This window comes from Zingiber officinale, chromosome 2B (genome assembly GCF_018446385.1).
Source record: "Zingiber officinale cultivar Zhangliang chromosome 2B, Zo_v1.1, whole genome shotgun sequence".
NCBI lineage: Eukaryota > Viridiplantae > Streptophyta > Magnoliopsida > Zingiberales > Zingiberaceae > Zingiber > Zingiber officinale.
The window spans coordinates 100606857-100631177 of record NC_055989.1 but is presented as its reverse complement, the minus strand read 5'-3'; the positions used below and the strand labels follow the sequence as shown (position 1 = coordinate 100631177).

General features: G+C 33.5%; 1 protein-coding gene across 2 annotated transcripts; it reads right to left on the bottom strand.

Moving 5' to 3' along the window:
* Positions 1 to 1771: 1771 nt before the first annotated feature.
* LOC122046511 (EEF1A lysine methyltransferase 4-like) lies at positions 1772 to 23980 on the bottom strand. Of its 2 annotated transcripts, XM_042607241.1 has the most exons (9): positions 23535 to 23980; positions 15240 to 15353; positions 15061 to 15129; positions 14931 to 14950; positions 14801 to 14853; positions 14649 to 14679; positions 14484 to 14565; positions 2469 to 2524; positions 1772 to 2350 (listed from the first exon to the last, which is right to left on the bottom strand). In XM_042607241.1, the coding sequence occupies exons 1-8, from the start codon at positions 23716 to 23718 to the stop codon at positions 2502 to 2504; spliced, it is 576 nt and encodes a 191-aa protein (XP_042463175.1). In that variant the 5' UTR covers positions 23719 to 23980; the 3' UTR covers positions 1772 to 2350; positions 2469 to 2501. The 2 variants fall into 2 exon arrangements, with proteins under 2 accessions (XP_042463175.1, XP_042463174.1); XM_042607240.1 differs by lacking the exon at positions 2469 to 2524 and having other exon boundaries at positions 23535 to 23977.
* Between the last annotated feature and the right edge of the window lie 341 nt (positions 23981 to 24321).

The window sequence follows — 24321 nt, the reverse complement described above, 5'->3', positions numbered from 1 at the left end:
TTTTACTTGATTTACAATCAGGGGATTGCTAATCCAAGATGTTGAAAGCTCACTATAAATCTTCTTCAGGTGGAAAAGCCTCTTACAGCAGTTAAAGCACTTAATTACAAAGCTAAACAAAAGAATAATTGTTTACAAGTGTTCTGTTTAGCTACTGGGATCAGGGTTGTATTTATAGCCCTGATTGGGACGCCTGGAAGGGTTCCAAGCGCTTGGACGTGGACAGAACTTTATCCACTTCACACCAGATTGTAATAGGTGGAGTCTTGATAAACTTTCTAGTTCGAGTGCCTAGACTTGCTCCAGGCATCCTGACCCTATTAAATCTGATTCGCAATCGAGGTTGCCCTCGCGGCGCCCTTAGCACTCGAAGTGGTCCAAGCTCTCGGACCAACTCCAAGCGCCCGGACTCCGGGCGCCTAGAATCGCTCCAGGCGTCCGAACCACAGTTAACAGGAAGTTGACTTTTTGTCCAACTTTCGCTCCAGCTCCGTTCGCTTGGGTGATTTAGGTCATCCGGAAGAGGGCTCACCCGAACCCATTTTCTGGCCTTCTCGAACAACCTTCCGCTCCGGCTTCTCGTCCCTCGGAAACGTTGTGCGCCTCCTTCTCATCCGCCAGTGTACTCTTCTGTAGCACCTCGTCCCTCGGACACACTGAGTCTGTCGATTCTCTCTCGTGTCATCCTTCTCACTAACTGCGTCTTTTGCTCGACTTCTGTGCTCCTAAGTTCCTGTACACTTAGACACAAGACATCAAAAGACAATAAGACCTAATTCTAAATTGATTGATCACATCAAAACTATCATAAAATACTTATAAATTATACTGACAATCTTCCTATTAAATTTATTAACTAAACATTAAAATTTTAGAGGTCAATTGCATCAATATCGTGACCCAATGCCAATCACTAGTCCACCTTGTGCCTTGGCTAGGTGGCTGACAACCATGCATTCCCAATGACTGGATGCCTGGATCCTAGTTCGAGTCTCCATCTATAGTTCCTCCCAAAATCATATATTGATCAGCCCTCTCAGGTCGAGTGATTATTGTAGGTCTAACTTAGAACAATCTGAGTGGAATGTCAATAATGTCAGTCAGTGAAAATAACAAATAGCATCTAACTGAGGCCATCACACCTTGGGGGAGTGTAGGGCACATAAGGTTGATGTTGCATCGGATGAGGCGAATGCCGATGTTCCAACTGTCTCTCCATTGTCATTGAGCCTAGTGGAACTCCATTGTTCTTGCTTTGCCTTCTGGATTTCCTTGACATTGATATATCTCTTGGCCTAGCTGAGAAGCTCATTATAATCTTTGGGCGGCTTCTATATATCTATATATATCCTTCAAGAAAGCCTTGGTCAGAACCCAGGTGGCAAGGGTACTTCCACGTTGGATATACTCTCTCACGACTATCCCTTTTGTTTAAAATTAAATAAACTAAGAGGAGTTTGAGGTGTCTCTTACAACTAGAAAATGGCACAAGAACACCATTGATATGAGAATATAATAGGAATCAAGCTCGATGACACGGAAAATTTATACAATCGACCCCATTTAGGCTTAATTATTATTATTGTAGTTTAGAATTTAGGCTGCGAGCCCAAGCTTAACACCCTATGGCGATATTATGGAATGTGCACGACCTTTAGTAACCTATAGCAATCCTTGTTGAGCCCGATGAAGCATGGCATATAAATAGATCAATCGGGCTAAGTCATGTTTGATCCGATTGGCCCATTTTAACACCACTAATGCAAAGTGATGACTGAAAGTTCAAGAGGTTTCTCCTCTAAATAATTGTTAATGGTTTAACTGCACAAATATCTAAGTTGGTTCACTAACCACGATTATCATGACTGGCCAATCACTTGAGCAAATGATCTACAAGTTTGAGAACTTGGAACTGATGTTGCTGAAAACAACTCCAATTTTCATATCATAACTTGCACTTTTGATTCGGACAGAATTTAATTCCTGCAACTTTAGAAGAGAAGGGAAACATATGGCGATGATTTGAGTGATTACGTTGCCCAGTGTTGTCATCTCTTTTCTCAGACAACCCCAATAAAACACCACGAATATACCTTCAATGTTGATGTGCAGCTAAAAAGAATATGAATGAAGTGAGTTCTCAATGTGGTCAAAAGTAACCCCCCTTACTCTGGTGTCGTATGAAAAGATTCTGATAATCCAGGCATCTTCTTACACACGTATATGTAATGTGAGTCTGGATCCTCTAGAACAAAATCAACTGGAAGCTGACCCTTGTCCGTAAGTGGGACGGGCTCCATGATGGACTTCCTCAAGCTACATCCTCCAGCGCTTTTGTATCCTGGCCTAGCTGGAAAAGGAAAAAAGAAAAAAGAGAAAAGAAAGAAGCTTTTGTTACATAATCTCAATCTAGTATTCAGAACGATACAACCTAAATGCATCTGAGCATCAGATTGGATGATACATACAAGAAGTCATGCAATACTATCCATCGCTATATTTCATGAACACTTTTTTGATGAGTCTGAAATATAAGGCACAATATCAATAAAGATTAGTCTCTGAAAGTTCAGGAATATTTCAAGGATATATACACTTTGTGAATATACTAAAAGATGATGGCCGGGTTCATCCTACAAACTGCCAAAGAAATTTTGCAAAAAAAGAAAAGGAAGGCATTTGAGCACTAGCATTTGGACAATAACACGGTTGTATTTATCACTTCCTAGGCACATAATCTCACTCAATTATACCAATGATCCATCTTAATCAAATTTGGTAAAAAGTCAGGAATATTTTATGACCATTTGTCATTTTCTTAATTTTCTGTTGGAAAGGATAAGAATAAAAAATTGGTTATGTTTAGTATAATCTTCTTGTATGTAAATTAAATGAACTCTAAGAACAAATTAAGATAAAATCTTTTTTAAAAATGTATTCTCTTTCTTAGCTTCTTAAAAGAAAATAACCATGCAATGAATCTTTCTTTAAAAACTCTAGAAGTGATAATGTGGTAGTAAAGGAAGAATTTGATGAAAAATAAATAAAACGAATCTATATATATATATATATATCCACCTTTGAATTTCAGGGAGTAATATTATGCTGAATATGACATACATTAGGAAATAAGTTGTTTAGGTTAATGTAATACCATTTTTTAATATATCAGAAAAAGATCAACGTATGCAACTTTTAAGATAAATAATAGTTTCTAATATAATAATTTGAACCGATTGAAGTTCAAAGTGTTACCATAAAGGGAGAAAAGGGTTAGAGTTCATCATCAAGCTATGTTAGCCCCAACTATTTAGGGTCAGAGTTTAATATATGAATCATTAGTAATATTCAAAGCAATTAACTATGTTGATTGATAATTTCTCTGTTCACCCTTTATCATTTTACAACTTCCACACTAATGGATTAAATATATACATTTTATTTCTCTTTTAAAGATATCTATATCATCTCAATTTATTTCATTTTATTCAACCATCAAAAATACTAATTGTTGTCACATATTAGTGTATTGTCCTTTCTAGTACCTATTAAAACTATTAAATATTTTGTTTTCTAATAGCTCAACACTCAAACCTATACAATATGATACCTCAATAAAAGTTTAAAGTTTTCTTTGTTAACCTATGAGACATATTCTCTAATCCATTTAGACCTACCTAGGGGTGAGCAAAAATTCAATTAAACCGAACAAACCGAACAAATTTTAAAATCGGTTCGATTTATTCGGAAATTCAATTTTTTTCCTAAAAAAATCCGTTAATTTAGTTAATTCGGTTCGGTTTTAAAATTTCTTAGTCGATTTTAACTGAATATTCATCCCTAGACATACCTATTGTCTATTAATGATATTTTCATTAATATTTTCTTATTGAATAATAGATTATAAATCCACCGCTCATGTGCATCCATTTTAACTATTTTATTATTTTCCTTTTTATCACGAAAATTACATTACAACGACAACAATAACAACTAATCTTTATTCCAGTAGGTGAAATCGGTATAAAAAATGCATTACAATACATATAATTCAATTTTAGTTTTACTTATCTTAAAACGTTTAATTTTAAAAATATTTTTCCATAGTTCATATGTGATCTAACTACTCTTATCGATTAAACACAATATCTACATTAAAGGAAGACCCCTTCCAAGGATCGACTTTTATGCAAGATGAAGCATACAGGACCTGGAAAGATTTTCGTGCACCAATATTAAGGATGTTATGTCCTTTATGAATGAATATCTACGACTAGACAGGGCGGCTATTCACAAGTTCTGAGCTCTCAGAAAAATTCTGGTCCAAATTACCCGAAGACTTGGGGAGGCGAGTCAAAGCAGCCTTTGAAGACAGATATCAAGGAAACCAAATAGGAGTATATTAAAAGTGGTTAGTTTGATCCTCTAAATTACTAGAACTACAACAACAACCACCAAATCTTTATCCCACTAAGTGGGATCTATCATCTATATTTAAATAAACTTTACCTGATTTTATCATTGTTGATGCGTCTTCTTAAGTCTCTCTCTTTCTTGATTAATGTGTGTATTTGTCATGATCTCATATTGCATAACTAGACAATTTATTAGTCACTTAAATACATATCTATACCGTTTTATACTAGTCTCTCGGAGTTTGCCCTCCCTCACTTTCTTTTTAATGTTCTCATGTTCATCCTTGTATGTTCACATATCCACCTTAACATCATTTTCTTTACGACTCTAATCTTTTGATCATGTGCTGGATTCATGGACAACATTCAACTCCATATAACATAATAGGTAATCGTTGTTTTGTAAAACTTTCATTTAAGCTTGAGGTATGTTATGATCACAAAAAATAGGTGGCACCCTCCATTTTAACCATCCTATTTGTATCCTATGTAAAACATCTCTATCAACCTACTCCGTCCTTTTATAAAAATGATTCTACATACAGCTCTTAATTGATAACTCGTTATCTTTTATCTTAACAATTGTCTTACTTTCTCTATTAATACTAAACTTAAATTCTATATATTGTGTGTGTTTCCTATACCAAGTCAAAAACTTTTAACTTCCATTGTTTCTAGCTAAGATTACAACTTAGCATTCACTTCTTCACATGTCTCATCAGCCAAAATAATATCTATCGGTAAATAATATGCATCATGATAATGTATGTTAGATGTGTTTAGTGAGTTCATTCATGGCAAGTGTAAAAAGATATAAACTTAGAGTTGATCCTTAATGTAACCCTATTTTTTTATAAGAAACCATTAAATTAATTTACCTAAGTTTTCTCTCTTGTCATTACATCTTTATACATATTCTTAATTGTTTCAATATATGCTATATTAACACCTTTAGTTTTATAGAATTCTCTATATAATTTTGCTTGGGACTTTATTATAAGCTTTTCTAAGATAAGTTAATATCATATGTACATTTTGCTTCTTTTCCTAATACTTGTTGACCTTTCAAGCATAAATTCCAGTTGATTTTTATTCACCTTAGACTTCTTCCTCAAAGTTTTTTTATCAATCCTTCTCGAAGTTTCAAGAATGATTCATTAGTTTAATGTTCTAAAATTTACAAAATTTTATGTCTCCTCTGTTTATATACAGGAGAACTAAAGTATTTTCCCACAATGGATCAAATATTTTCTTCATTTTGAATATTAGATTGAATAACTTCGTAAGTCATTCAATACTCTACTTTCTTAGGTACTTCCATACCTCTATTGAAATATCATCTGATTGAACCATTTTTCCATACTCCTCTAATTTAAATTTCTAAGCTAAGTTGGTCATCTACACACATTCATTAAAAAGTTGACAAAAATACTCTTTCATCGCTCTTTTATTTCCTTATTCTTTACTAGTACCCTATTGAACTATTGAACTCATCTTTAATGCATCTTATTTAGTAAAATCTTATGTTTTCCTCTCTCACTTTAGTTATACTCTCTCTCTCTCTCTCTCTCTCTCTCTCTCTATATATATATATATATATATATATATATATATATATATTCCCTTCTTTTGTATTAAACTATCAATACAAGCATCTGAAAGCTTTATTCTTGGCTACACTACTTTTCTTGACTTCTTTCTTTGTTACTATACACATTTTAATGTTTTTTTCATTCTTACAAATGTACTCTAACTAATAGATTGTTTTTCTATACTTCCTCACTCCACCATCAAAATTCTTTATTTGGTACTACCCATCTTTTTGACTCACTAAGTATGCTCTTGCCCACCATTACACTAATCCGGCAAATCAGCAAGTTAGGTGTATTTTTATACCTTTAAATATTGATCGTGCACATTTTTCATTTAATCATTATGGATACCGACTCGAAAACCTTCTACTGTTATAATTCGATGTCCTACATCCCAATATATGATGAATATTTTGCAGAGCTAGTTAGTATTATAATTTGTGAATTAAATTTGATGTCATCGTATCCCATTGCATATTCAATTTGGCAAGTATTTCTCCTAATACTTGTATTGAAGTTGAGTCAAAAGGTCAACCCCTTGCATATTTTTCTGGGAAGCTTGTAAAGCAACTTTGAACGATCTAATTTACGACAAGGATATATATATATATAGCATCTAAAAGGCCAAAGCAAGTTAAATAAAAGTAATACATAATGGATGGTGTTCATTGAATTATTTGCTTATGTGATCTAGCATAAACAAGGTATAAAAAATAGGGGACTTTGTGTCAAAGGTATACTTTGTTCTCTATGTTGAACACTAGATTGTGATTTAAATACATTTTGACTTTGGAAATAATGTGTTTCAAGCTTGTGAACACAATGCATTTGGAAAGTTCAATAGGCATAAAGAATTTTTTTTTAGTGTAAGCTAGTTGTGTGTGCCTAGTTGTTCGTTGAGGGAGGTCCAAGAGGCTTATAATGGAAAACTAATGGGGCATTTAAAATGAAGAAACCTAAGAAGTTCTAGTTGAACATTTCATTTGGCTTCACATAAACGAGATATAGTCAAGATTTGTGAGAAAGCAGGTCAAATGTAGATCTTTACTAATTGTATAAACCTTTACTTATTCCTAGTGAACTTAGTTGATATTGCAATGGGATTTGTTTTTAGGATTAACTAGGTCAAAACAAGATGTGAACTCCATTTTTATAGTTCTAAACAAAGTTTAAAATTTTGAGTTGTGTCGAACTTTCAATTTATGACTAGAACGATATGATTTTAGTACTGTATCATGTTGTGCTGATACAATTTTAGTACTTTTAAATTATAATATATTAATTTAAAAATTATTAATATTTCATTGCTATAAATCTTACTAATGAATTATGTTTAAGATCTTGAACGTAGAGTTTAAGTTTTTATATTATCACATAAAATGTTTAATATTTATTAAGAAAAAGTCGATTTAAGATTAACTAAAGTCCAACGAGTAGACATGATGAGTAGATTTAAACTTAATTTATTTTGGATTTAATTTGATCAAATTAAAATTAAATCAAATTTATATATATAATAATTTATTTCATTAGAAATGATATATTTTATAAAATTAATTTTTTTTTAATCTTTCTTAATAATCTATCTCCTACATCTTTTTCTATACCTTGTAAGCAGATGCAGAAGAGAAAAAGGTAATCATTAGGTTTTTTTCTCTATTTACATTGTGAAGAGAACTCTACCCGTGATGAACTAATCATGGCCGGTCCCAAGCTCGGATAAAGGACGAGAGTTATGTTCGGTTGCCTGTCAACGTTAAAACTATGAAAATGACTGGATATGCTAATGTTAGGTTGTTCCTCGAAAGGAACGCGTTATAACGTCTCGGCAAAGACCGCTACATCTCTAGAACTCAAGTGCAGTACTAAATATGCAAGAATTTGCGTTGCAAGATCCGATTGTAATATATCGGCAAAGACTGCTGCATCTCCATGAGAACTTGGGTATAACATTAAATAGGCAAGAATTCTCCCACCATAGGTTGGATAATAACAATTATGATAGGAAAATTAATATTCTAAGATTTGGAATATGGAATAGGAACCCTCACTGGAGGTAGTAGATACAATGATTAGGAGAAGAATTAATATTTTATGTGTACAAGAGACAAAATGGGTAGGTGAGAAGGCAAAACAGATAGAGAACTCAGATTTTAAGTTATGGAACACAAGAAGGAGTAAAGCAAGAAATGGAGTGGGTATTATTGTAGATAATTTATTAAAAAATGTAGGAGCAGTTAGAAAAAGGGATGGAATTATAAGTCGTTAAGATAATAGTGACGAAAGAAACTATGAACATAATTAGTATATATGCACCGCAAATAGGATTAGATGAAGCTACTAAATCAAGATTTTGGGACGACCTAGATGAAATATTACAAAACATTTCGCCAAATAAAATGATTTTAATAGGAGGTGATATAAATGGGCATGTCAGAATGAGAAATGAGGAATATGAGAGGGTACATAAGGGTTATGGGTTTTGAATGACTTACAAAATTATTTAACATGATATTGAAAATGAAAAAATGTCTGATAGATAAGTACTCTAATTCCCTTATATAAGAACAAGAAGTACAAAATTGTGCAAACTATAAGGGTATTAAACTAATAAGTCATACCATGAAACTTTGAGAAAAAAACAATAGAAAAAAATTTAAGGAGACACAGTGATAAAAAATCAATTTGGGTTCATATCGAGAAGGTCGACAATAGAAGCTATACATCTTCTTAGACAATTAATTGAAAAATATCGAGAGTAAAAACAAGATCTACACATGTTATTCATTGACTTAGAAAAAGCTTATGAGAGTGCTATGGAGAATTCTAGAAAAGAGAGATGTTAATGTAATATTTATTGAACTAATTAAAGATATGTACGAGGATGTAACAACTAGAGTAAAGGCTTTAGACGAAGTAACTGAAACATTTTCAATAAAGATAAAGTTACATCAAGTATCAGTTCTAAGTTCTTATCTTTTTATACTAATTATGGACGAACTTCCTGCACACATTCAAGACGCAGTACCATGGTACATATTGTTTGCAGATGATATTGTTTTGGTAGATGAAACATGTGAAGGAGTAAATGCTAAACTAAAATCTTAGTGGAAAACACTAGAAGAGAAATGTTTTAGGCTTAGGTAGAATAAAGACAATATATGGAATTTAAATTTAGCAATATTAAACATAACAAGATAATTGTTAAGATAGGAGATGATAAGTTGCCTAGAACCGAGAGCTTTAGATATTTAGGATCATTTTTGCAAAATGATGAAGGGATTGAGAAAGATATCTTACATAAAATACAAGCAGGATGGTTGCAATGGAGGACACCGTCGAGTGTTTTATGTGACCATAAAGTACCTCTAAAACTTAAAGGAAAATTCTACAAAATCGCAAGTTGCATCTATTAAGGAAAAACTCCGAGAGGCACGTTTAAGATGGTACAAGCATGTACTTAGACGACCAATAAATGCTCCAGTTAGACGATGTGAAACTATAACAAAACGCATATCAAACAAGAAAGAGAAAGACCAAAAAAGACTTGGTTAGCAAAACTAAAAAAAAAGATAAAATTTATTTAAGTATAGATGATGATATAGTAGGAAATATTGCTCAATGGCATAAAAAGATCCATATAGCCGACCCTATCTAGTGGGATAAGGCTTGGTTGTTGTTGTTGTTACTTTACGAAGAAATAAGGAAAGAAAAAAAAAGTAATCATCCTTAAAAAGTTTTAAAAAGTTTTTTTTGTGGATCGATACAGAGAAAAAATTAAGTAATGGAGGGAAAAAAAATTTTAAAAAAAAAGGCATCCCGGTACACGAAGCTCCCACCATGCGGAGTCCTAGGAAGGATCCATTGTACATAGTCTTACCCTTCTTTTGAATAAAGGGAAAAATTAACGAGAAAAAAAATTAATTGATGAAAGAGAAAAATTAACAAGGGAATAGAATTATATATTTAAAAAATAAAAAAAATTATATAAAATTATAAATTAAATTAAAATAGAAAAGTAAAAAAAAAAAAAGGTCTCATGACCAGCACATCTCAATACTTAAATTCATGGTTCTAAAATAGCTGACTATATCCTTAGAAGAAAACAAACAATACTAACCATACTCCTTATTATATCCTTCAAGAGATCATGTAGCTTCAGGGCGCATCGAGAAGAATAGTTTTAGATCTGGATGCTAAGTGTCTAAAGGAAACATTATGGCGCAAATTCGGCACAAAACTTTTATTTTAGATAACATGTGATCTATAAAATGATGGACAAACAAACGTAGTTGATACCGCCCGAGATAACCCAGTCATGTCCGAGCCCCACCAAGGCCTTATATGTTGGGCGGACGCCCTCTATAATGATAAGGCCCCATCGAGTCCCGATCTCCTCTACCTACACTTCAGTAGTCTATCCCTGAGCAACGGTCAAACGAAAGTCACCAACCGCGAGCTGGTACATGACTTGGAGACTAAGTTAGAACATGTCAGGGAACTGTGTAGAAGAACTGCCAATGGTCTTTCCGAACGATGCCTCGCCAAGCAATGGATGCCACACCCTTCATCTTAGTCTATGGCACTGAGGTCATACTCCCCGCTGAGATAGGGATGGAAACTGTTCGAATCATAGCTTACGCCCAAATAACAATGAAGTTGACCGACATGAAGAGCTAGATTTAGTGTAGGAAAACAGAATGCATACCTTCTCTAGAACTAAGTGATATCGCACACAAGTTCGTGCGCATATAATAAACAAGTGGTGCCTCGATCATTCCAAGTTAGACTTGGTTCTCTTAAAAGTGCAACCAAAACACCACAGTAGGCAAGCTGGGCCCTAAATGGGAAGGCCCCTACCATGTAGTAAGCCGCACGGGATAGGAGCGTACTATTTGGAAGATGCTCAAGGGAAAGTGCTCCAGAGGCCTTGGAACGCTTACCATTTGAGACCTTATTATAGTGGATACTGTATTCTTAAGCAGGTCCAAAATTGTGAATGCATGGAGATCTTTAATACTAACTTGCATAGTTTAGAAAAGGATGAACTTAGCAGGAAAAGATGGTAAAATGATAGCCTTATGGCCTTACATAGATCATCCCCTTAGGGAAAACTTCAAAGTATAACGGGCGCGTAACCCTTAGGCATTATGCTACGATGAATCAGAGTGCGGTTGGAAGGATAACAACTCCATAGGCACATCATTTAGAATCTTATCTATGTTAAGGAGGGGGTTTCATCTTCTAGGGGATAACTGACGACCTTTAACGTTAAAGCCCAACTTTAGGAAGGCGAAAACCCACTTTGTAGGCCGTTTGGCGAAGACTGGGTTGTCCAAAATCGTTGCCTCCCATTCCTTCTACCATTCGGGAAGTAGATATGTTCATGGGTGAGGGAGGCCTTTAAGTTGGCAATTGTCCGGCCTGCTCCACCTCCCGCCGTGAAAGATTGGATAGCTCATCCATGACTTCTGCCCTCTCTGCCTCAGTTCTTCCCGCCTTCTCTTTCGCTATCTGAACCTGAGCCACACGCACGATGCTTCATCTAGGGCGGTACGCTCTTTCTGTCGGGTAATCTCCAATACACCCATCAATTGGTCTCGTTCCTCCTAAAGTGCACTTACCTGGGTTCTTTCTATGGCTGCCTTGGTTGTGGCCATCTCAGCTCAAGATCTTTCCTCATTCGCTCGGGCCCTCTCTTCGTCCTCTCGTACGATGGCGGCTTGCAATTTTCCTTTCAAACAAGAGATGTGGCTTTTCAACTTAGTTGCAGTTGAAGCAGATTTGGACAAAGTCACGCAGCTTAGTCAACCTAATTCAAGTCTTAGATACTTAATTAATCATTTAAGGCCCATTTGTATAATGATGACTTAAGCTCAAAGTTAAGTAGTCTACTTAGAACTTTTCTAAATTAACTTACTTTAGGCCTTTTAGAGTTTTTATATCACCCTATAGCTATAAATAGGGTGCAATAGCCACACATGTATCTAATGCTTATTTTCAATTTAAAAAAATGGTGAGACTCTCACTTAATAGGTCTTCATTGAACTATAAGTTATCAAGGCAAGCCTTGTGACATTCAACTGACTTGTCAACCTAAATCCCTTAGGTTAAGGCGTGTTTTATCTCATATACTTCATATTCGTGCTTTGCTAAAAACTAAGTTTATATTTTCATTTTCCATATTATCGATTTAGACTATTTTATTTTCATTTTCAATTTGTTATGGGTTCGTGAGATGTTATATCATTAGGTTCACATCAATTAGTACCGGAGCATCACTACTTCCATCTAAATGGATTTAGTTATGTTTTATTCATTGAGTTTGAATCTTTATTGTCTTTTCTAGTAGATCATCACTTCTATTTTGTTCATTGGTTATTTATTGTTGTTTGTCTTGTTTAATATAAAAATTGGTGAAAAAAGATAATTGTGGTTTTAAAAAAAAGGGAGGTAGAAAGTTTTAAAAAAATGAAAAAGAAAAAAAACAAAAGAAAGGTTGAAAGTTTCTTTAAAGTACAAAAAAAAAAGAAAAAAAAGGTTATATTAAAAAAAAAGTAAGGACAAATTTGAGGCTTGTTTAAGTTGTGTTGCTTCTAAATCATTTGTGTTGCATCAAGAAACATTTTGTGACATCAGTTTATGTTGCTTTAAAATAATTTCATTATATTTGTTCCTTATTCATTTATTAATATATTTGTTTCAAGATAAAATTTATTTAAGTATAGATGATGATATAGTAGGAGCTAAAGCTCAATGGCGTAAAAGGATTCATATAGCCGACTCCACCTAGTGGGATAAGGTTTGGTTGTTGTTGTTGTTATTCATTTCTTAGTTATCTTGCATATTTAGTTATATTTAGTTCTACTACATTTATCTTGAGTTATTTTGTTCCATGCAACTCATTTCCCTTTCTTGTTGTTTATCTTTTCTTTATAGTTCAATGAATTTGGAATTTCCTTAAGTTGGTTGAGCTTTTGCGACAGATTGTTTTCGGATTTGAGTGATTCTAGAAATGAATTACTCTAATAGCAACAAGTGGAGGAGGAAAATTACTACAACAATGCACTTTAAGGCAACACCTAGAGCACATAAAAGGGCAGTCCGGTGCATGAACCTCCCGCCATGCGGATCCAAGGAAGGATCCATTGTACGCAGTCTTATTTTATTTTTTGTAAAAGGTTGTTTCCATAATTCGAACCCGTGATCTTTAGATCACAAAGTAACAACTTTACCTAGAGCACATGGAAAACAAATTTGATTAGATCCTAGACTAATTGGAGAAAAGATGTTGTCATTGCTGGATTGCAACACATCCCTTATGTTATGTGATATAAGCTCTCGTTGTAGCATAAAGATGGTAGCATCTGTTGGTGAAAAGGGGAAGCAGTTAGTTGTCGGGGCTCATCATAGGGTGTTGAGGCTAACAACATAGGGGTGTTGGCATCAACTAGAGAAAGAAGTTGATGACTATGGTTTTAATCTAATTAGAATTATCTCATTTACCTAATAGACATTAATTATGATATAATCTTACTTATTCTTAACTATTTAATTAATTAAGTTTAGAGATTCTAAAAAAATATAATAATTAATAAATTATTTTTTTCAAATTAATTTATAGAATTTGTATCTCATTTATCTCAAATTTAAATTTAATTTTCTCTCAATTAATTGTTAATTTGATCACCCACATTATAATTTTGTAAACAAACTTTTAATTATGTAATTTCACAATTGCTCTTTTTAATGTAATTAAGTTATATCTCAATTCTTCATTATGGGCATAATTAACTCTTAATTATCTAATTAATTAATTAGAATAATTATTAATTATCATCCCCAAAAGCTTGAACATTATGCATGTGACTTTATAGACTTCCAAATTCAGTAGCAATGTACCTAGTGATAGAACTCTTTGATCTAGTTGGATGTGTTTGTCTAGACGAACATGTTTATAGGCGTAAATTGTTTGTTCTATCATATAGCCTAAATATATGATAGTATTATTAAGTCCATGTTCTCGATGTACTCTAAAGATCTTTCAATAACATTCATGCTTTGAAATCATCTTACATAAATAAAAGAACAATTCTATTTATAAAATGTGGAATCATATTTTTAAGTGTTTTTCTTTTATAATTGAATTCTTTATAGGTCACTCACTAATAAATTAAATATCTTATCATCCTTGTACATAATCCTGACTACATATTGACTTGTAAGACTCATAAATTGCTTAATGACATGTAGCTAAAGTTCACATAAGGTAGTGTGTTTTTCACTAGAAAACGCAAGTTTCAAGAGGTGATTCAAGTTGGATAAATTAGTAGTTTATCCTTGCAATCTCTGCCAACAAACCAAGCTTTACAATGGCAGAAAGGATGGATTGTTTGTTTCATAATAAGCTTAACATTCTGCACAAAAGAGATATTAGAAAGATTATTCATTAGTGAAAGGGTAGGCCCATACTCACCTAGAATGTACAGTGTTATTTCCCAATTGCATCCTGGTTGATTTATATAAGGAATGCGAACTGATGGATCACCATAAGTTATCTACCAAGAAAGAAAGAACACAGACATCAGTAGAGTTTTAACATTCAATAACATTGTAGAAATACTGAAGATCCAGCATTTACCAACATATAGATCCCTCCAAGTCTTAGAAGCCTGATTTTGAAAAAAAAATGACCATGTGAAAATATTCAAAACAGTTTCTGCTAAATTTGACATCATACAATTTCTAAGCAATATAAAAAAAATATGAAATTCTAGCTTCTGGAACCCCAACCTGTTGATTTCTTCTAGCATCCTGGAGGCACTGAGTGGAGCATCCACACCACACTAATTCAAACAATCAAGTTAACCAAAAGATGCATGCTTTTATTTGATCATTAAAAGCTTAGCCTAAGAATACTTACCATTAAAGAATCCAAAGTCCCTAAAATGATAAACATTCTGATTAATGACTGAAAGAACCGAAAAGGAAAAAAAATGCACTCAAATATATTCTACAACAATAACAATAGGACAAAAAACATAGTTCATTACCTTTGTCCATGACACAGTCAAATGATTCATCATTAAAGAAGGTCATGTCCCTTGCATCCATTAGCATGTCTGTGTTGATCATAAGGATGTTGAAAGTTGAAACTAGTTCCTCCTTGCTGAGCAAAAAAATATTCTCGAAGAACTTGCAAAACTGATAATAGGTACAGACAATAGGATACATTCCAATTGTGGGATATGTTCATACTTCTTTATCATCATTTCTATCACAACCGATGAAATATCGATGTTTGATATGCTGACATAACCATCCATCACCATATCCTCTGACATAACTGTAAGATTAGACCATCTCGATCAACTCATCCACACTAGGATAACGTAATAATTCCCAAGTATTAAAGGTAACAAGTTCCCAATATTTCTTTTTGTCTTATCAAACATTAAATAGTTAACAATTGATAAATCAGAAAATAGGTGTCAGATATTACTGCACAAAGGTAAAAAGCTAAAAAGAGGTACTAAAATATGCTTTCCTAGTCATGATTTGCAAATAAGAATTCCACACAGGCAGTGTTGATGTGGCATGACAGGTTAAGTTAATGGATTCTAGGGGCTCAAATTCCAAGCAGCAAAATTTTTAAATCTCCTCTACGACAGCTATGAAATCATTATTCAAATTGATGTCAAAACACGTTGATAAACATCAATGAAAAACTCATGACATCAATAATCTCAACAAGGTAGTAAGCAAGTCTGACTGCTTCAATGAAGCCAGGCATACCATAACACCACCACTCCTACGCGTCCATAGAATTAATGCTAATCCTCCCTTCTTGAGACCCAAAAGATAAAGATTACAATTAGCCAGTACCAATAACCAATTAAAACTTACACATTGCTTAGTAGCGCAAGCTAAAATTCTAGCCTATAAACATAGAGACAACTTGATGTGGCCACGGTCTTAGTTACTCAATGGCTCATAGCCCGAGGAGATCGGAGAGACCGTAAGACAACAAGCATCAATTGTGTTTGGGAAGTGGATTAAATAAGCAAAGCACAAAGGGTAGCATGGGAAGCAAGCCAAGGTCCAGATGCATTCAAAGGACAGATGAAATTTGACGGAAGATGTCTTTATAGAAAACATAGTTGTATGGTGAAAGTGTAGTTATACTTGGGAAGCAAACTAAGGAGAGCATAAGAGCACAAGTGCATCCAAGAAATGAGAAACTTGACAGGAGATGACTTTCTAGGAGAGATAGTTGTATGGTGGAAGTGCAACTGTGAGTGGGAGGCAAACTCTATAAGCAAAGCGTAAAGGATGGCATAGGAAGCTATCCAAGGTGTCAGGTGCATCCGAGGAACAACAAGCTTAAAGTGAAATAGTCTTCTAGAAAAGGTAGTTATATGATGAGCTGAGATTTAAGAGCAAATATATTTAAGCAAGGGTAGTTACTTAGCCGTTAGGCGGACTAGGGCATTAGATTGATCGTAGTTGACATACAAGTCAATTGAGGAGTCAACTAGGTAGTCGACTCAAGTTGGGTTATATATCGTACAATCAACATGTCTATGAGCAGTCAACTAATGAAACAATCATCAAAGGAACACTCAAGATTAAAATGAATCGGTCCAAGTTGATCAAGATCAATTAGTTGATGTTGATGATAAGTTGACAATGCCACAATGGACAACTTCAATGGAGTTGTAATGAGAGGATGGGATAAAAACTTCTATAAATTAGCAGAGTCAAGTCGATTGATGGTGTAAGCTAGTCAACTGAGCATCCGCACAACAAGACAATGTTAACGATTCAATTCGAGGAGGCTATTAAAAGGATTATAGGAGACAATAGAACACATTCATGCTAATATTCTATGATATTCTTGAGTTTTCTTATAAACCTTAATCTTCTATTGTAAGCCTCTTATGCAAATCTTAAACTTGCAAGAGGTTTATCCACCTTCAGTGCTACCAAGAAGGAGAAAATAAAGGCATTCAGGAGTAGTCCACCAAATGATCATAGGCATAAGTAGGAGCCTTGAGGGCTTGTGTTAGCGATTGTGGTATGTGTCTTGCTTGTCTTATGTTTTCTTTCCTTTGTGGTAAATTTGTGTGACCATACTAAAAATTAACAAGAGTAGATTGAGTTTTGATTTGCAAGTATCCGATCACTATTCACTCCCAACCCCTATAGCATGCGGTTATCTCATTTGCATGCTAATGATCCCAACAAGTGGTATCAAAGCTAGCTTATTCTTTTACGAACCAATAAGAAAAGCAACAAAAAGGATGTAAATTCAAGCATCCACCTACAGATATTCAAAAGTGAATTTTCTATGTAGAAATGTAGAATTTAAGCATTATTCAAAGACAATTTTAATTTAATGCTAGTTATGGAAAATGGTTTTAGGGTGCCCAAGAGATATAGATCTCTAGATTTAGAGGAACATTGATAGACAAAGAAAAACAAATATGAGTACATGATAAATAGAAAATTGGAATATCACATTTTAAGCGTCATATCCACACTTGATATTAATCAAATCGATGTATACCAATCCATGAAAAAATTATGGTATAAATTGGTAGAATTACATAAAGGCACGTTAGAGGCAAAATTGGCTAAAAGGAAAAAAGGTTTAAAATTTTGAGCCATGCTAAAATTTTAGTTTATGACCAAAACGATACAATTTTGGTACATGTCAATACAATTTTGATATTTTTAAAATATAAATATGTTAATTAAAAATATTTTTATTAATATTTGATTATTATAGATGTTTATTATATTTGAGATGTTGAATGTTGAGTGAAAGTTTTGATATTATCTCGTGAAATATTTGATGCTTATTGAGTTAAAATCAATTTAGGATTAGCTGAAATTCATCTTAAAGAGATTAGAAATTTATTATATTTATTTTTTTATTTTATTAATAATATATTTCCTCCGTCTTAAAGAGGATTTTTTTTTCTATGTTTACATTGTGCACAAATGGAGGAAAAAAATTAATCATCTTGTATTTATCTCATGAACGAATGAAAGAGGGAAAAAATTATTCATCCTAAAAGAGCTAAAGTGAATTTTTTTTTCTATCTGTTTACTCTCATGGACAAATAAAGGAGGGTAAAAAATAACAACGAAAGAGGAAAAAAATAACAAATGGAGAAGAAAAAATTAAGAGAGGAAAGGGAATAGGGAAGGAAATTGAAATTAACTTTCTAAAAAAAATAAAAAATTAAAATTAAAAAAAAACGCACACACACGCAATGGCCCCGCGTCGCGATTGCCTTTGTGACCTTGTGAGGTCACTGTGTGGTCATGCTACCTCCGTAACCTCACGAGGTCACGACTCCATGCTAGTGTCAATAGGTAGGTTGAATAGTAAATTATGCACGTGTTGACAAACACATGGTATTTTATACCGTGATAAAGATATCACGAGAAACTAAATAAATAACTTAAATTAGAAAGAGAGAGAGAGAGAGAGAACATAACGAAGCTCCATGCTAGACTCAAATAATTGATCAGCACATTAGCAAGTATTGGGAGGACCATGTCAAACCAAGATATATCAAGGAGCGACATAAATGTATTTCCAAGAACATCTAAATGGGTCTCAATGAATGACTCATTCTCCATGTCAAAAAATCTCAAGGTGAGTAGTTTGGATGACATTTTTTCTACCATGAAATTACATGAGTCTAAACTGATAGACATATAGAAAAAGAAGAAAGTTATAGTAAAGATGATATAGCTCTTACAGGAACCCGACAAGACAAGGAAAAGACAAGAAGACATCAGTCTTCTCTTCACCAGAATAGTTATCTAAGTCATTTTCCATGGTCTACAACAAAGAAACCTACTTTGGTAAGAAAAATAGGTAAGGCCTTTAGGAGTTTGAATTTTGACAAGAAGAATATCAAGAGTGTTGAGGAAGAAAAGAAACAAAATGAAGGTAAGGTGTTTCAACTACAATGAAGAAGGGCACATAAAGGAACAATGCCCACTTCTAAAGAAAAAGGAAAAGCTAAAAAAAATCCAAAAGAAAGAATCTAAAAGTCATGTGGGATGACACAACTTACTCATTGGAAGAAGGCAATTATAGGGCTAGCATTGCTTTTATGGCAATAGATAATAAAGTCAGTACCTCATCTTCATCTGAAGATGAAAGTAATGTGAGTCCAAGTGAAAGGGGAGTTATATTCGATGAATCGGACAACATTATAAGTGAGGTAAAACATTTATCTTTTGAAGAATTCTTTGATGTCTTTATTGTTTAACTAGATGTTTATATAAACTAAGAAGGAAAGCTTTATATTTAAAAGAATTAGTAGGTGCCTTAGAATGTAGACTAGATAACTGATCTCCTAAGAATGATTTGCAAAATTTTGAGAGTGGAAACAAAGAACTAAGGGAAAATGTAAAAAAAAAAGAAGCCATAGATTGGCACTAGATAAATTTATAATTAGCTCAAACAATTTGGAGGAGTATATTCTAGTAACAAGGGATAAACTAAGACAAAGAGGGTATGGATAAAATTTCATTCCTAAGAAATACTTGGTTAACTCAATTGACCCTAACCTATTTTGGGTGCCAAAATCCATTTTTGCCTGTTAGAGTATCCTAGACTTGTCGACCATAATGAATTACATTCAAGATCCATTTTATGGTTGACTTGGTCTTTAGGGTAAAATTGCATGATCACATGGCTAAGTAGGGATACATTATTTTATAGGTCACATAAATCTTCAGGAGTAACATGATTTTTTTTTATTGAGAAACCTAGATATAAAGTGAGATGTTAGAATGACACTTATTCATTGATCATGATTATATGCTTTGAAAATTGACTATACATTTTTTAGTTGTTTTCAAATTTAAAGAATTCAAAAGAAAAGTTTTAAGTTACATGATTGATTCTTATTCAAATTTTGATAATAATGGTTATTTAAAAAAATTATGATGATTTTTTAAGAAAATTAATTTTCAACTTTAAAATGACACAAACAAACGTGTTTACAAATTTATAATTTTTTCTAAATTATTTGGAATTTTCTAGTGAATTTATGAGGCAACCCCACCTAGTGGCTTAGTTGTTGGATATTGTTGTTTTCTTGTGAATTTCTGAAATTGGCACAAAGGTATTGTTTCATAAATACAACCAATTATTTCAAGTATGCAATCGACTAGAGATGTGATCGATCAACTACACTGAGATGGAGTCAATTGAATCATCCTGAAAGTTGAATTTTTCAATATGTTTGCATTTAAATTTAGGATTTTCATTTAAATTTAGTTGAAAACATTGAACAAAGAATTTATAGAAAGGATGTATTGCTTAAGAGACTTAATTTCCTTCATGATCCACAAAGATGTGGATCTTCTTGTTTAGGAGGAGGATATAAGAAGGATTTGACTTAAGTTTTTAGAAACTTTAAGATTTTGAATTTAAATTCCTGCCTTAACAGGGAGATTCGTTAAAGATGGAGCCTAGGATTAGGTCCCATTTGTAATTGTTTAATTTCATTGCATATTTCATATGTTTAGGGCGGTAAATGAGCCAAACTTCATGGTGTTCAATCTTCTTTGATAAGGTAATCAAACCAAGCCGAACCTAAAATGAACCAAGTCGTTGAACTGCTTGGTTTCTTTTTTATGAGCTTGACTTGGTTCGAGCTTGGTTCATGTAAATGTTATTTAGCTCTCAATTCAAGTTTGTTTGATTGCTTGAAAATTTTACAATTTAAACTTATTTGGTTAGTTATTAAGCTTGATATACAAGATTGTTTGTTCATTTTGAAAGTTTTTTAACTATTTATTATATTGAAGGTTATCGATGAACATGGTTCACAAGCTTTGTTCGTAAACATTGTTCATGAATATTGTTCACAAACTTTATTCGCGAATAGTTCACAATCCTTATTCATAAATTTTAAAGACCTAAACACATATGTGTTCAAGCTTGTTCATTTAGTTTAACAAGTTATTCAAACTTGTTCATTTAACTAACTTTATATGTATTGAACAAACAAAAACAAGCTCTTACCAAACCGAATACCAAGCTTATTCATGAACATTTGGTTCATTTACAGACATATGTTTGTTGATTTCCTTATTGTCAAACATTGAATAGGGGAGATTGTTAGTGCAATTGTGCCCCAAATGTTGGAGTTCAACCTTTGGTTTTAATGTTTGGCCAAGTGATTTAAGTTAGACCTTACCTTGTGATATATGTTTGCATGTGCTTGTACTTTGTGGATAGACACATGAAGACAATTTAACCTAGCCAAGATCTTAGTAATCTGATGCCTCGTCATTCATGGAGATCAAAGAAGGTTGGTATGAGACAAGGAAACAAACTATGTAAATAAGGAGTGAAGGAAAGCACGAGAAGCGAGTGAAGAACTCAAGTGCATCTAAGGGACCATGAAGCTTGACAACAGATAGCTTTATGGCAGAGGTAGTTGAATGGTGGAAGTGTAGTTGTACCTAACTGGTGGCGCAACTTAAGTGAACTCAGCCATTAGAGTGGTCATAGTCAACATACCAATCAATTGAATGAAATCAATTGGGTAGTCGACTTAAACTCCATTACACATGAATAGAATTTTTGATTTGGGAAATAGAGTAGTCGAGTTAATCAAATTAGTCGACTAACCATTGATGTTGATGATCAACAATGCTATACTAAACAAATTCAACAAAGTCGTAATAGAAGGATCAGATAACTACTACTATGAATCAGTCCACACAAGAAGACTGTTAACGATTCAATTTGAGGAGGAGGAGGAGGAGGAGGATATTAGAAGGATTATAGGGTTGCAAAAAATATAGACAACCAAACATATACACACTAATATTCAAAGTAATCTTGAGTTTGAGTTTTCCAATAATCCATATTTTTTTATTATAAGTCTCTTTTGCAAATCTTAAATGCCTTATGAGAGGTTTCTCCATCGCCAGTGCTACCAAGGAGAAAACTTAGAGGCATTCAAGAGTGACACGCCTCTTCTACAAATCTTAAATGTCTTGTAAGAGATTTCTCCACCTCTAGTGCAGTTTAGGAGAAAATTTAGAGGTACTTACGAGTAATCTATTAAAGGATCATAGGTCATAGAGTAAGAGCCTTAGGGATTGCTAAATCACGTAAAAGCTTATGTTAGCAATTGTGGTTTGTGTCTTGCTTGTCTTATGTTTAACTTTCGTTGTGCTAATTTTGTGTGATCTTTCTAAGAATTAGTAAAAGTAGATTGAGTTTTTATTTATAGATATTCGATCTACCTAATGGTCCCAACACATTTGAGAATTGCTACAAATTGTGATTTGTGTTCATGTGAGTTTTTGTACAATGTATTCTTATATTCTTTGTTTATGATATTGAGTTGAGAATTTTTTTTTTTATACTTTCATGAGGCAACTCCATTATAGAATGGAGTCTCAACAACTCAAGTGTTTGCACTATGTGCAAGAATGATGTAGCAATGCAAATTTCAAATCTGAGAATAAATTAGGTAAAATCATGCCTATCATTAAAAATCCAATCATGTTATTGAAATGAAATGGTTGAGGCAACAATGTTCATATCAATTAGAGGACATAGAACACTTTCTTCGTTATATTTGTGATGATGCTTACCAGCAGAGAAAGTTATATCAGAATAATGTTGAGCATAAACTTGATTTCTTCCCCAATTACAAAAGAAAGTATAATGACACATGTACAAGTGGTGTCACTCCAAGTCAGTACGAGCTTCGAGAGCACCAACATTTTGAGGCTACATTGATTCACAAGCCTAATTTAACTCTTACATCACAAGTTATAATTTTTTCATTGTAAATTTAATGTTAACTTCTGTTTTCAAAAATTCCAAATGATTTGAAATCATTAGTGAATCCTGACATTGATAAAAAAAATTTAAAAAAAAAATTTAAAAAAAAAAAAACTCATTCATACCCTCTCCTTCTTCCATGATAAAAATTGTATTCAATCTACTTTCATATTCAAATCAAAAATCAATTAGCCAACCTTGTTATGAAGTTTCCTCCTAAACTTGATTCAATGTAGAAATGCACAAGACCAAGTTGTAGGTCCCAAACAGAATTATGATTTAGCAACCTAAAAACAACGGTATCACTATTACACATATCTTGCTTCTATTTTACACATCTAAAAATTTTGATGGAAAGAAACTTATCCAAGAAATCAAACAAATTTATTTAGCGATAAGTAAAGGGCCTACAGAACAATAAGAAATTCTCGTTTCATAGAAATGGAAAGTAGTTTCAGTTCACATTTCATGGGGATTTAGAATAAAGCTAAATAAATAAATCCTAGCACTATCTCTACCATACAGGAATAACTTTACCGATTCAAAAAGAAATAATTGCTCAAGGCCACAACTTTGCTGAGATTAAAACCTTTAAAATCCAAGCTTAAATCAAAACTAGGTCAATTCAAGGAACATGATCCAACCAGGCAAAAATTTCAAAGTGAAAGAAAATAAACAACTCACGGGCGTTGCCGCAGCCGACCATGAGGACGCGGGAGGAAACAGGTACGTATTTTCTGATGAAGGGGCGGAGAGCGGGGTAGCGCTGGTACCAATCGAAGGAAGCGGTGCCGTCCGCCAGGTAACGATCGTCCCAGTAGAGGGCGTCCCCGTAGCTGCACTCGCTGCGATGCGACGACGAAGACATCGTGACAGTCTTCCAAGACCGTCGATGCTGCCGGCTCTTATCTGCTTCGTTGGTCTCTTTCGTACCTCTGCTGCTGGCATCGATGCTTACTATCTATTTATACATTTATCCGTTCATTTCACACGCGTGCATCGGCCGTAGCGGCCGCCGTAACCAGTCGCCGTCAGCTCTCCTCGCTATCTCCCTTTTACTTTACTCTCCCAAGCCGTCTTCGCTGGCTTCCGAACGACTACAAGAAAAAGAATGGAAGTTCCAGTTGTCGAAATACCCGATCTTCGTACCCACATCATCATTGGAGCCAAACTACCCTGGATTGTCCATTGGAGCCGAAGTTAATGGGACAAAAATTAAGACGTTTAAAAAAATATTAAAATAATATTTTTTTATTTCATTCAAAAATATAGTTGCTAAAATATTAGTAAAGTAACTTTAACTAAAACTAAAATTGTTATTAGTTCACCAAACTTATCACAAATGCAGTATTGTTATATTATTATTTCCAGCAACTTACCAATCAACATAGCTAGGTTTGTATATTATCCAAAAAGTATATCCATTTTTAAATTGACCAAATCATATATTTCTTCTCATTTTCTTTCCTAT

Bases quoted from the DNA above. Each gene is read 5' to 3' on its own strand.
- LOC122046511 (XM_042607240.1), bottom strand. From the start codon at position 23,718: ATGTCTTCGTCGTCGCATCGCAGCGAGTGCAGCTACGGGGACGCCCTC. The intron at 14,854-14,930 runs GTAAGTATTCTT...TGTTTGAATTAG, and splicing joins GGACTTTGGATTCTTTAATG to TGTGGTGTGGATGCTCCACT. The intron at 14,566-14,648 runs GTAAATGCTGGA...CTTTCTTGGTAG, and splicing joins TTGGAGGGATCTATATGTTG to ATAACTTATGGTGATCCATC.